Raw genomic sequence first — 13,646 nt, 5'->3', positions numbered from 1 at the left:
GGCTGTGGCAGGTGTTGATGCTCAGTGTGGGCACACAGCGCCTCTGCAGTGCTCCCAGCTCAGCACTGCCCTGCCTGCACCGACTGCCAGCACCGGGGCTTTGGCTCAGGGAGCTGCCAGTGGGAGGAGGAGTTTCCCTGGGCACGGGCAGGGATGTCTGCCAGGGCCAGGTGCCCACTGGGCCAGGTGCCCGCTGCTCCACATGGCCCTGGTGGCAGCTCTGGATGGGCAGGGAGAGCCACAGAGCTCTTCATCTGCTTCAGCATGGAGAAACCCCCTTGTTGTCACCCACACTGCTCGTGAAGGGGGACAACAAGGGCTCCTGATGTCATTTTCATCTGGGCAGGGGGCAGCTTTAACTGCCGACAGAGCCACCATGACCCACCGCTGCAGGAAATCCTCCGGTCTCTGGAAGGTATGGGCGCCTGGGCAGGCCCAGCACCGTGAACACCTGGGAATGGGCTCGGGGCCTTGGCACCCCCAGAGCCCCCTGACCCCCTCTATTCCCCCCAGATCGTGGTGTGGGATGAGCCTTTCTTCCAGGGCAAGAAACACGAGTTCACCACGGACTGCTACAGCACCCCGGAGCACGGCTTCAGCACCGTCCGCTCCTGCAAGATCGAGAGCGGGGCGTGAGTGGGGGTCCCACCCCACGGTGCTGTGGGACCCCACGGGTAGCAGGGGGGTTGGAGGGTTAGGGTGGGCACCCCGGGGGTCTCACCCCTCTCTGCCCGGCAGGTGGGCAGGCTTCGAGCACTGCGGCTTCCAGGGGCAGCAGTTCGTGCTGGAGCGGGGCGAGTACCCGTGCTGGGAGGCGTGGAGCGGCAGCACCGCGTACCGCGTGGAGAGGATGTGCTCCTTCCGCCCCATCGCCTGCGCCGTGAGTGCCCCCGCCCCGGGGGGACCCCCGCAGCCCACCGGCCACGCACGGGGGTGGCACCGCCAAAGCCGTGCCCGTCTCGGCCGCAGGATCACGGACGGAGCAGGTTGATGCTGTTTGAGGAGGAAAACTTCCAGGGCAAGCGGGCAGAGATGAGCGATGACTGCCCCTCGCTGCCCGCCCTGGGCTGGGGCAGCAGCACCGTGGGCTCTTTCCTCGTCCGCTCCGGGGCGTGAGTACCGGGGCTTCAGCCTGGCGGCACCGGCGGGGCACCGGCAGGACCGGGGGATGCTCCGGGAGCTGCCCGGCCCCGAGGCAGCGCCCCCTCCGCTGTGCCGCAGGTGGGTGTGCTCGCAGTACCCGGGCTACCGGGGCTTCCAGTACCTCCTGGAGAGCGACAGCCCCGCCGGAGAGTACAAGCACGTCCGCGAGTGGGGGTCCCACGCGCAGACGGGCCAGGTGCAGTCCATCCGCAGGGTCCAGCAGTGACCGCGGGGCCGGAGCCCCCCGCGCCCGGCACCGGCTGTCCCGCGGGGCGGCGGCCACAAAGCTCAATAAAGGCTCGGTTGTCCAAGGCGGCGCTGGCAGTTGGGGATCAGGGTCGTGGGGGTGCGTGGGCAGGAGTGATGCCGCTCCCGGGGGCAGAACGGGGGAATTTCTCTGCCCGGCTGGAAAAGCCGGGGCTCTGCAGGACCCCCACATCCCGCCACCCCACAGACACCAGGTGCTCTTCCAGCACCTGCAAGGGGCTGAAAGGAGCTGCAGGATCGAGCAAGTGTGCACCTATCCTCATGTCCATGCACACCCTGTACCCATCCCAGCATCTCACCCACCTTTACACACCCCTGCACCCATCCCTCACTCCCGCACACCCAGTGTGCAGACAAAGCTGGAAATGCAGCAGGGAAAGGCTGGCCTGGAAAAAATCCTCATTTCAGAAGAGCTCTGGAGAAAATGTTTGATGTGGTGAAAATGTCCCATCCGTGACATTTCCAGCAGCAAGGCCACCAGCGGAGGGAATGCTGCCCAGCGAGGGATTCTCTCCGCAGGAAATCACAATTAAAAAGTCTAAATAGAAGAAGAAACAAAAAGTTTTGGGATGGGCTGAATGAAACCCTCCTGCGCCCCGGGGCAAACCCATCCGGGGGCCGGCAGCCAGGGAGGAGCGGAGCTTCCTGTCACCCCCGTCCTGTCCCCACTGTCCCTGCTCAGCTCCAGAGCCCTGGGGGGACGCGGGGTCCGGGAGCGGGGCCAGCACATGGCCAGGCACGGTGGGCAGCTGGCGGCGAGACCCGGCGGGGATTTTAGAGAACAATACGAGAGCCCGGCAGCTGCACAGCGCTGCGGAGGGGCTGTCACAACCCCCGGCCGGGAGGGGACAGTCCCCGCCATGGTGGGGGCTGTCCTCGGACAGGGCTGTGTCCCCAGGCCAGGCTGCTCTGTGCCACCCGTCCCCACCGAGCCCGGGCTCATCCTGCCCACCACGTCCCCAGGGCTGTGCCCGACGCCCCTTCCCCCCTTGTCCCGTGTCCCCTGGGTCACACCCATGGCTGTGGGGAGCCAGTCGAACGATGTCCTGGCAGGGGGTGACAGTGGCATTTGCAGCGTGGCCAAAAGGGTCCCCAGCGTCTCCCGCAGCGGGAGCGGTGCGGGGAAAAGGCGACTCGGCCGCGTTTCCAGCATTAAAATTTAATGCGAGTTGCAGCATCCTCCTGCGCTGTAGGTAGGGCCGGGGGGGCCGGGGGCTGCTGGAGGAGGAGGAGGAGTTTGCTCGGCCGCCTCTTCCTCAGGGATGCTCCGGGAAAGCTCCAGCACAGCACAAAGGAGCGGCGCGGCGGGCAGGAACCAGCGGAACCGGAGCCCCCCGGCCCCAGCGCAGCCCCCCGGGAGCAGGTAACGCACCGCGGATGTGGCTCCGCTCCCTGCGGACGGGGAAGGGCTGCCGGTGGGGTCTGGGGGCGCAGAGAGCCGCCCCCACCTCCGGGCGGGAGCGGGGGTGATGTCGCCCCGGGATTTGGGTGGGGGGTCCTGCGGGCATCGCTCCGAGAGGTGCGGAACCGGCGGGCGCGGCTGCTCCCTCTTCTCCATGCCCCAAAAATAGCCTCTTTCTCAGTATATTATCCTCTGGTTATAAATAACACCACGAGAGACCCCCCCGCGACAGGACTCCGTCCTTCCTCGGGGGTGCCAGGCCCCCTCCCTTTGTTAGGGCAGGAGCAGCCGCGCATCCCACACCGTGTTCCCGGCCCCCGGGGATCCCGGTCCTGAGGCAGCGCGGGCAGCCTGTCCCCCCCTCCCCGAACACCGCCTGCAGCCCCCGGCCCAAATCAGGACTGACTGCTGCACCGCTTGTCTGTAATTTTATTTTTAAATTTTTTTATTTTTTCAGAATCCTCATCAAGGATAGGGCTCCTGCCAGGTAAATGGATTCTTGCCTGATTTTCAATGCTCCTGGGAGGATCTGTAGGCAAAATGCTGTAACAGCTAAAGCTGATGATCCCAGGCGGGGGTTCGAGGCGAGGCTGGGGCCAGCAGCCCCAGGGCACAGCCCAGCCCTTCCTCCCCCGCTCCCCAGTTAACCTGGCAGATGCTCTTCTTGCGGAGCCATTTTCTCTCCCTCATTGTCTCGCAGCCTTTTGTGTGTGCGGGTAAGTCCTGCTCTGGGAGCCAGGAGGAGCCCAGAAATAATCCGATTTTCAGGCGTTGTGGGTTTGCAAGGAGCCTTTCACACCTCCCTGTTCTGCCGGGCTGCCCACCCCAGAGCTGCAGACAAAGGCAGCGGTGCCTGGCATCCCTGCAGCAGCAGCAGAGCCTGGGCACTGCTGGATGGCAGAGAGGCTCGGGCAGCGCTGGCAGGGCACAGGGCCGGGGTGTCTGCCCACCCTGCTGGCATCTGGGGGGCCAGGGTGCATGGATCCCACATCCCAGAGAGCATCTCTTTAGGATATCTCGCCTGTTGTGCCCTCATCTCCCTGCTCCTGCCCGCAGCAGAGCTTGTGCTCCTTCCCCCCCTCTCTCCTCACTCGAGGAGGGGGTTGAGCCCCATTTAATTCGGGTGTCCAGCCCCCCCCAAGGGCCACTGCATGTGCCACCCACACGTGTGGCAGAGGCAGCTCAAGCTCACGCCCAGGACGAATGTTGAGGTGAGTCCTGTCTGCACAAAATGGTTTTTCCCTCCCTGTCCCCTGGGATGTGCTCCATGCCCAGGCCAGAGAGGCCACCCTGCCCCAGCACGGGCACCTCCTGCTCGGATCCATCTGCCAGATGCTCATTCCTGCAGCTGCGGTCCCCACAGCAGGGACTGTCCTGCCTGTGGTGACAGTGAGCTTGTGGTGACAATGAGCGTGTGGTGACAATAACGAGCCGTGGGAAGCAGGAGTGTCTCTGCAGCTGAACTGCAGAGTCATCACGCCCCGCTCCCCTGGGACCTGCTGCTGTCCCGGTTTGCCCAGGCAGGCAGTGCAGGGCAGGGCAGTGCAGGGCAGGGCAGGTCACAGACATGGGCTGGCTGCTGGCACCGGCCACGTGTCCCCAAATCCCCGAGGAGATGGAGCAGCACCCACCACAGCGTGGCTGTGACCGCCCCTTGCCCCAGTTTAACCAGTGCCTGTGCCACCGCAGGGTCCCAGTAATGTACCTTTACCCCATGGCAGGGGCAGGGGTGGCAGCAGAAGTGATGCTGGCAGTGCCAATCAGGGGTTACAGCAACAAGCAGGGACAGTCTGGGGCATTGCCACCATTTCTGGTGTGGTGGCTCCAATGCCCCCCTGTGCCTGGTTCAGCTCCTTCACCCTGCAAGGGGACAGGGACAGGAAGGTGTGTGCCCAACCCTCCTGCCAGCTCGGCTGGGCTGTGCCTGAGGACAGGGCCCTGTTTGTCCCCCTTGCTGCGTTGGTTGTTTCTCTTGCAGCTGCTAATGACTGACCTGAGGTCTGTTCACACAGTCCCCTCGCAGAGCCTCGTGGAGCAGGGGACATTGCACAGCGCTCCTGCAGCTGCTGACCACAGGTAGGACTCAGGAGGGGACACAGGTAGTGCCAGCCCCATGCTCTTCCACCCCTGGTGAGCAGGGAGGGTGTTGGGCAGCCGGGATCATCCTTCCTCCTCAGGGCCTCATCTCCTGGAGGGTTCTCCCCAGGCCCCAGTGGGGTGCAGGGGTTCACACCATCCCCAGGGCCACCTGCATGAGAGGATGTGTCCCCCACGTGTGCCCAGCTGTGGGGAGGGGGTGGCTGCCACAGCCCAGGGTCTCACAGCATCTCTGCTCCTCAGTGCCACCACCCCAGGGGCACGGCCCAGCTCCTGCTTGGCCAGACTGACCATGTCCAGGAGCTGCCATCACAGCCAGCACACGATGCCAGAGCCGGGCTGGCCCCAGCAGAGCGCCCTGGTACCCAGTGCCGTGGCGTGGAGCCACCAGCCCGGCCACTGCAGGGGACACAGCCCGGGAGACTGCGGTGGTGACACCTGAGGACACGGGGCTCTGCATGCACGCTGTTTTCTGCAAGGTGCTGGGGTGTCCTTGCCTCCCACTGCTCCCCCAGGCCCATCTCCTTCCCTGAGCACAGAGGAGGGAGAAGGAAAAGGGAGTGTGGGCAGAGCTGTGCCAGCTGCTCATGGTGACACCATGGCCAGAGCCCAAAGGGGCTCTGTTTGTCCCCACTGATCCTGCCCTTCCCTCTGGATCTTGGTGAAGTCCTGGAGCTTTCTGAAACACCTGGTGGTGTGTGGAGCATCCTGGAGCTTGGAGAGGAGCATCCTCCTGCCATGGCCTCTGTGGTGCCCTGGAAGCAGGTGGGACCCGTCCTGGCCAAGCAGCCACCCGGGCCCGTGTCCCCACACAGGCAGGACGGGGTGCTGGGGGCTGGGGGCTGAGGGCAGACACAGCTCCTGGCAGGGGTTACAGCCTTGAAGTCCAAACTAGAAAAGCGTCCTCTTGGGGACCAGAGAGGCTCATGCTGTGGGAGGAGGTGACCCAGAGGGACACAGGGCAGAGGCTTTCCAGGGTGCCCCATCCCAGCCCTGTTTTTTGGGGCACAGTGCTCCTGTGTGAGCACTGCTCAGCCCCATGGGGAGGCAGCTCCCGATGGGGAGGGGGTGAGCTGTGGGTCACCTTTCCTCTGCTCCATGGTGGTTTTCCCTGCTGGATCTCCTGCTCCCTGCACGTGCAGTGGGCGCTTGCTGCACTCCTGGAGCAGTTGTTGTGGCCTCTGCTTCTCCCAGCTCCTTCAGAGTCCTTCAGGCACTGCTGGGCCTGTGTCCTCCATGCATCCCTCTCACCTTCCCCAGCCCAGGGGTGGGAAGTACCTGTTGTGAGGGGCCTCTGGTACCTCCCTGGCAGGGATCAGAGGAGCAGATGCCTGCTGAGCATTTCATCCCGGGACAGCTGAACTGGCTGAACCCTCCACTAACACCTTCCCAAATGTCAAAGCCCAAAAACGCCTCCTGCTCTTGTGAGCCAGAGCTCTGCTGCTGACGGGCCTGGCTCTGCATGCTGCCACTATTAACCTACTAACCTGCTGGGACCCCTGTGCCCTCCCCGGGGCCACCACGGCCCCTGGCACACGGACTAACCCACTAACCAGCCCAGCGCATGCCCTACTAACCCACAGCAGCCCTGCCTCGTGCCCACTAACCATGGCAGCAGCGCTGCCTTTAAAGGGGAACAGAAAAGCTGCAAAAGGGCTTTGCAAGTGCCAGGTGGCAGTGCCAGGCTGCACAGGCAGGGACAGGCAGGGGCACAGCCCTGGATGAGGGCAGGAGAGTGGATTGGCTGCCCAGCACTGGGTAGGAGTGGTGTTGGGCAGCTCCTGCTCATGCAGAAGCCTCTGTCCTGGGCAGGAGAGGGGAGTGCTGGTCCCTGGGTAAGACAGGGGAGCAGCAGCCCCTGTCCTGGGCAGGAGAGGGGAGCAGGAGCTCCTGTCCTGGGCAGGAGAGGGGAGTGATGGTCCCTGGGCAGGAGATGGGAGCAGCAGCCCCTGTCCTGAGCAGGAGATGGGAGCAGCAGCCCCTGTCCCTGGGCAGGACAGGGGAGCAGCAGCCCCTGCCCTGGGCAGGAGATGGGAGCAGCAGCCCCTGCCCCAGGCAGCCCTTGGCAGCACAAGGAGAGGGTTTCTCCCCACACGCCCTGCCCAGCTCTGCCTGTGGAGCCTGTTGCTGACTAGGAGCCTAAAACGGTTTTATCAGCAGAAGCTTTTCAGTTCCTTTTTAAGCCAGTAGATCTCTGTTACTAACACATTCCTGAACTGAATTAAACAAACTAACCCTTGCTGCTTTTCTCTTCATTTCTCTTCCAGTGTGTGTGTCCTCTAAGGCAGACCAGTGCCCTGCTTCTGTTACTAACCTGTACTTCTGTTTGTACTGTACTAATCCTCCCTGACTGTTTCTCTCTTGCTACTAACAACTCTCTTTGCACTTTGCCTCTCGGGTGCTGTTTGCCATGACAAGTGACAGTGGCTCCTCCTGGACTTACCCACCTGCAGCACTCGATTTTTCGTGCTGCTGAGCATCCCTGGCTTCCATTTGGTACCATGGGAAAGAAGATGCTCAGGCTGGGGCACTATGAATATTTCCCTCTTGGAAAAATTCAAATTTGTTTTCCAACAAATTTGTCGTGGCACGATGAGGAAAAGAGGCTGAGTGGCAACAGGACAGTACAAACCCTTAAATAATGGCTGTAGAGGCCCAGCAAACCTCATGCAAAGAGATTAATCCACGGAGCAAAGGGTGCCATGAGCCTGAGCTTGGGGCTCTCCTGAGGCCTTGGGTCACCTGTCATGGGGAATGTTCCCGTGCTGCTCCCAGCATTGGTGCTCCTGGCCTCCTCTCTTCACCCCCCTGTCTCTCCACAGTTTCTCTTGTGCCTGGTGCATGTGGAAGCTGCTGCTGGCAGCGTGGCCCTGACTAACTCAGCTCCGTGTCACCGCCGGGTCCCACTGCAGGGAGCCCTGGCCCCAGCCAGGGACAGGGCTCTGGGGGTCACAGGGGCTCTGCCATCAGGTGATGGGGGCACAGCCTGGCCTTTCTGTCTGTCTGTCAGCCATAAATGGACATCCCCAACCTCTGCAGGGACCCTGCCAGGGTGGAGGATCCAGGCCCCGGCCCGCTGCGGTGGGTTTGGCACATGGCGAGGCACTGGTGGCATTCAGAGCAGGGGACAGGGCTGAGCCCTGGGTGCCAGCAGAGGATGGTGGCTCTGTGCTGCTGGCCCATGAGGACATCCCAGGCTGGGGCTGCTGGGGGACAAGGCACCCCTCAGCCAAAGGTCACGGCAGCTCTGTCAGGGGGGCAGAACCAGACAGGGCCCAGCTCTGGCTGCTCTCTCTTGGCTTTGCCTCGTGCTCTTTTCTGCCACGGCCATGGCTTCCCCAGAGCACCTGCGGCCACTGGCTGATGTCACTGTCACCCCATGGCAGCTCTCCTGCCTGCACTGGAAGGCAGAGTCGGACGGGGTCCCCTGGGTGGCCCCACAACACTGCCACCTCCCCTGGGCATCCCTGCTAGGCACTAACCCCAGCCTGCCACTTTACTGGGGGGTCTCTCTCAGGCTCTTGGGGTCCCCTCCCCACTCAGCTCTGTGTCTGTCCAACCTCCACCTTATCCCCCCAGCCCCCCAAAGGCCCTTCCTCTTCACAGCTGCCACCAGGATGGATTTTAGGGCTGATGCTCCTGTGTTTGATGGAAGGGGGGACAGGGCCCTGCTGTGGGCAGAGTGAGGAGCACAGGGACAGGAATGGGACAGGAATGGGACAGGAATGGGACAGGAGGACAAGCCAGGTCAGCCCCAGGGTGGGTGGGTTCAGGGCTCCTGCACAGGACAGGAGCATTACAAGTTGTCAGAGCCCACCACTTTGAGGGACTCTCCCCCCTGCCCCACAGACCCCTCCTCTGCTCCAGAGCAACCCCCCTGTACCCAGGGGGACCTCCCCAGGCTGGTCACCCAGGGGAGACGTGGGACCACCTCGATGGCAGAGGATGGAGCTGGCAAATGTCACCCTGCACAGCCTGCACAGTGGGGACAGGCCACCAGTGCCCCCCTCAGAGCAGGGCAGGAGGGCAGAGAGGCTCCCCCAACCACCCAGGCTCCTCCTTTGCTCTGCTCCCGCACCTCAGGGCTCCCCATCCCTGCTCCCCAATCCCCGTGGCTGGCAGGAGTTGATCCCTCTGTCTGTCCATCCCCCTTTGCTGCCGTCCCCAGAGCTGTGTGGAGAGGGGCACCATGTGCAGACCCCCTTCCAGCTGTGGTGGTGGACGTGTGGCCAGGGCACCCCAGCAGTGCCACGGGCAGGGGTGCAGCCCTGGGGACACTGTCCTGCCCAGGGTGCTCCAGCTCAAGCTGCCCCTGCTCTGCGGGCACAGCCTCGCTGGCTGGGCACTGGCCAGGAGCCCCGTAAGTCCCCAGAGCCCTGAGGATGTCCCCAGAGCCCCGAGGATGTCCCCTGAGCCCCGAGGATGTCCCCAGAGCCCCGAGGATGTCCCCAGAGCCCTGAGGATGTCCCCAGAGCCCTGAGGATGTCCCCACAACCCCGAGGATGTCCCCACTGCCTGTAATGTCTACTGTGAACATGGCAAGTGTGCAACCACCTCTCTTGTCTACTTTGTCTTCTGTCTTTGTGCAGTGTGGGGGGGCTGGGGGTGCCCCAGCTGCCTTGGGGGGGATCAGGACGGGCCGTTCTCACCTCGGCATCCTGCTGAGGCCCCGGGGGTGCGGCAGGACCGGAGGGGCCCGGGGTGGGCGGTGGGGAGAAAGGGCTCCGGGCACCCCCGGGTACCCCCGGGCATCCCCGAGCATCCCCGGCAGGTGGGTCTGGGGGCACGGAGCCCTCGCCGCCCCCCAGCCGGGCCAGGGGCTCGGAGGGGCTGCGGGGGCACTGCCGGAGCGGGCCGGGCTCGGAGGGCGGCGGCAGGTGGAGCTCGTGTTCCAGCAAAGCCCGGCTGCATCCCTGGAAGTGCCCAAATTCCGGCTGGACGGGGCTGGGAGCAACCAAACTGCGCTGCCCGCGGCTGGGGAATGGAAGGAACGAGCTGGAAGCGCTTCCAAAGCATCCCTCGGTTCTGCGGTTCCAGCCTGGCACACGGGGAGCAGGACACGGCTCCTGCCTGCCTGCCTTCCTCCGGTGGGGAGGGGTCCCGGCTCCATCCCTGTTGGAATCTGTGGTATTGATGATCCCGAGATTGTAAAAGTCTCTGTCTTTCTGCCCCGTTGCCAAAGAAGAAGCCATAATTGGTCTGTGCTGGTTTCAAGGTTGTTTATTCTGTTTATCTCTAACATGTTCTGCTGCCCTGCCGCAGCTCTGTCCTGCAGGGCAGCGTGTGGGGCTCTGCCCTCAGTGGGATGTTACAAACATTAAATACCACAAACTACCTGTGCTGGATTTACAATAACGTGCCAATATCTGTCACCTACGTTGGACAATGTGTCCCCAGCCTAAACCAACAGAAAAATGCCAACACCACAGTGAAACATGGAGGGCATGAAGAAGGAGAAAAAGGACAAGACACACCCAATTCCTCCATCTTGTCCCCTTTGAACCCCTAATCTAGAAACCTAAAATTTTACTTTTGCACCCGTGCCACACTTATTACTCATATCAAACACTCAGAGCTGGTAATTCATCCTTTAAGATTGAAAACTCTTTTCCGTGGACAGAGATCACAGACAGTGTCTCTGGGGGCTCTGTCCAGGGGGGTTCCTGACCCCTGCCAGGGTCCCAGACCTGCCAGGGCAGCCAGAGGGAAGCTCTGGATTCCCACACGTCCCCTCCTGGCTGTTCCTGTGTTTATTTTCCCAGCATTTTGACGTGTCACAGTGAGTGCCCCCAGCCCGTGGTGACAGGGAAAGTGTCCGAGCAGGAGAAATGATGCTCATGGACACCAAACCGCGCCGCGCTTCTGTGAAACGGACCCGGGGATTTTGGGAGGCACGGGGCTCTCTGCCACAGAGGGGCCCTGAGGGAAGGGCTTTGCCAGAGGGATTGAGAATGCTCAAATTTGCCTTTCCCAAATGTCCCAGAGCTGGCCATGGAGCTGCTGAGGGAGCCAGAGAAGCAGGCAGGGAGCCAGCACAGGGAGCAGCTCCATGCCCGCTGCTCTGCCCAAGTCCCGGCTGCACCACACTGCCCAGATTGGTGTTTCTGTTCCCACTTCTACAAATAGAGCATTAAAAACCCCACTGATCTTCCATTCTCCCCTCCCTCTCTCCCTTTCAGCCGGCAGGCAGATACAGCTGTGCTCACACAGTCACACCCTTATCCAGGTTTTTCTCAGATCCTGGGGATTTATCCCAGGAAGCATCATGTGTTTGCTGTCCCCAGCACTCACAGGGACACAGCTGGGTCCACCTGAAGTGGAAAACTCCTTAACTTCGGGCATCACCCCTGTGGGGCCGCTGAGCAGGTGCCCTGGGCACTCAGCATGCCTGCTCGCCTTGGGCAAGGAAAAACCTCCTTAACTCCACCCGTGCCCACCCTCTGCAAAGCTCTTTTTTCCCCAGCCAGCTCTGCCTATTCCGTGTCTTGCAGCAAGCAGAGCCCAGAGGCACATGTGGGATACTGAGCGAGGCTGGAGCTGAAGGCAGGACAGCCTGGCACATCTTGAAGCAATTAAAGTATCAATTACAGAGCTCTGAGCTGCTGTCCTTGCCTCTTCCACCCTGCAGAACAAGGCAGGGGCTGTGGCTTGCTTGGGCACCAGGATAAAGCTTTCAGCTGACAGAAAGCAGGCTTAGGTTGAGCATCAGGGAAAAATTCTTCCCTGTGAGGTGGTGAAGCCCTGGCTGTGGCTGCCCCATCCCTGGAAGTGTCCAAGGTTGGGTTGGATGGGTTTGGAGCAACCTGGGATAGTGGAAGGTGTCCCTGCCCATGGCAGGGGTGGCAATGGATGGGCTTTAATGTCCTTTCCAAACCATTCTGTGATTCCATGTCATGCCAAGGGGTCCCAGATCCTGATTTCTCCAGGATCAACCATGTCTGGGCTCTTCCCTCCACCGGGAGCAGCTCCAGGCCCATGCAGCCACACTCTCATTAATATGTGGGATTGTGAGGGGATCCATAATTAGATGCTAACTGAGTTTTCTCTAAGTTGGGTGAGGGAAGGTCACCAAGGTAGGACTGGAGTCAGCTTATTGTTATTATCAATCAATAACCTATTTATTTTCCAACATTCCTATTAACCTCTGCGAGCCACTCGCTGTTTCCCTATGAAAGGGCTGTGCTGCTGCTTTGCTGACTGGACAACTCTGATTGAAAATGGAGCAGTGACCCGACCCCAAAAGCAGAATCCAATTAAAATCATTTTCATTTGTAGATTAATATCTTTTAACATGTTCTACATCCCTTGCTTCAGCATTTCACACAGGAGCTGCTGCCTCGTTACAGAGGTGCCATAAGAAAATAATTACAATTAATTAGACACGGAGACAATTAGGACTGTCCTTTTCCAGGATTGAGGGACAGTGCCCAGCTGTGATGTGGCACTGCCATGGTGGCAGTGACTTGTGGCTGGTGGGACAGGGCTTGGGGCAAGGAGAAGGACAAGGAGGTGTCAGTGTCTGGCTCCTTGTGCCCCTGTCCAAGCAGCAGCCCGGGAAGGAGGGTGGGTGAGGGTCCCTGGTGGTCCATCCTGTGCTGACAGAGGAGGTCCCCAATCAGGGGGGCTCATCACATCACAGTGGGTCCCATCCTTGTCCCCTCCCTGGTGCTGGGCATTGCTGAGCGCAGGAATCGCCAGCTGCAGCTGGGTCTCAAGGTAAAGTCTATTATTAATAACGTGACTTTGTTAATAAAAAGATTAAAATTAGGTTTATGGTTTGCCGACTGCCCTTTCCACGCTGTAATCATCCCTCATGCATATTCATGAGCCTCTCATTAGTAACCACTGCTTACAAGGCGGCTAAACAGCCCAGCCCTTCAGCAGCCACCATCTCCTTAACTGCTTAACTTGCTCGCTGATTACCAACATCAAATTAACTCTGCAGAACGGATCTAATAAGCTTCCCGGTGGCTTCAAACCTCCTTGAAAATTGCTCTGATGTCTCCATGGGGCCCTATTAAAAAAAATCCTTCCCCTGTGAGCATAAAAGGGAACGCTGCCGGTGCCCAGCCCTGCCCGGTGCCCTGCCCGGTGCCCGGGGGCAGCTTCCCGGAGTGCCCAGCGGAGCAGCCCCACTCCGTGTGCTGCCTTTGCACTGGGAACAGCTTCTTGAAATGATGAGCTGCTCTCCCTGATCCTTCATTAAACACTCCAAGACTTAATTTCGCTATTTGGTAGCTCGGGGGTTATGTAACAAAAGAATAAATAAGAACGACCTTTCCATTTAATTACCTTTTTTTTAGATGTGGGAAACGCCTCGGCTCTCTGGCAGCGGGTGTGTGGAGGTCTGGTGGTGTTTAGGAGTGATGGGACCAAGCTGATGGTGCTGGCTGTGCTCTGGGCCAGGTTTGGGGACACCCCACAGTGCTGGGGACAGCGCAGTGCCACAGAGGACAAGCCATGGGCTGGGGATGATTGCTGGAATTTGTGTGTATTGATGATTCTGAGATTGTAAAAGTCTCTGTCTTTCTGCCCCGCTGCCAAAGCAGAAGCCATAATTCATCTGTGCTGTTTCAAGGTTGTTTATTCTGTTTATCTCTAACATGTTCTGCTGCCCTGCCGCAGCTCTGTCCTGCAGGGCAGCGTGTGGGGCTCTGCCCTCAGTGGGATGGTACAAACATTAAATACCACAAACTACCTGTGCTGGATTTACAATAACGTGCCAATATCTGTCACC

The 13,646-nt window shown here is 60.6% G+C and overlaps 1 protein-coding gene across 3 annotated transcripts; it reads left to right on the top strand.

The window, feature by feature from the left end:
• The first annotated feature begins 224 nt into the window (after positions 1 to 224).
• Positions 225 to 9,462, top strand: CRYBA4 (crystallin beta A4). Of its 3 annotated transcripts, XM_072936079.1 has the most exons (9): positions 225 to 415; positions 514 to 632; positions 739 to 880; positions 970 to 1,112; positions 1,222 to 2,773; positions 3,270 to 3,299; positions 4,825 to 4,888; positions 5,153 to 6,789; positions 6,921 to 9,462. In XM_072936079.1, exons 1-5 carry the CDS (start codon positions 326 to 328, stop codon positions 1,367 to 1,369), a joined length of 642 nt encoding a protein of 213 aa, XP_072792180.1. In that variant the 5' UTR covers positions 225 to 325; the 3' UTR covers positions 1,370 to 2,773; positions 3,270 to 3,299; positions 4,825 to 4,888; positions 5,153 to 6,789; positions 6,921 to 9,462. The 3 variants fall into 3 exon arrangements, with proteins under 3 accessions (XP_072792180.1, XP_072792181.1, XP_072792179.1); XM_072936080.1 differs by lacking the exon at positions 5,153 to 6,789 and having other exon boundaries at positions 7,177 to 9,462; XM_072936078.1 differs by lacking the exon at positions 5,153 to 6,789 and having other exon boundaries at positions 3,270 to 4,888; positions 7,177 to 9,462.
• The last annotated feature ends 4,184 nt before the right edge of the window (positions 9,463 to 13,646 follow it).

This window comes from Taeniopygia guttata, chromosome 15, assembly GCF_048771995.1.
Source record: "Taeniopygia guttata chromosome 15, bTaeGut7.mat, whole genome shotgun sequence".
NCBI classification, from domain to species: Eukaryota; Metazoa; Chordata; class Aves; order Passeriformes; family Estrildidae; genus Taeniopygia; species Taeniopygia guttata.
The sequence above is the reverse complement of the archived record's forward strand: the minus strand, read 5'-3'. Positions and strand labels throughout refer to the sequence as shown.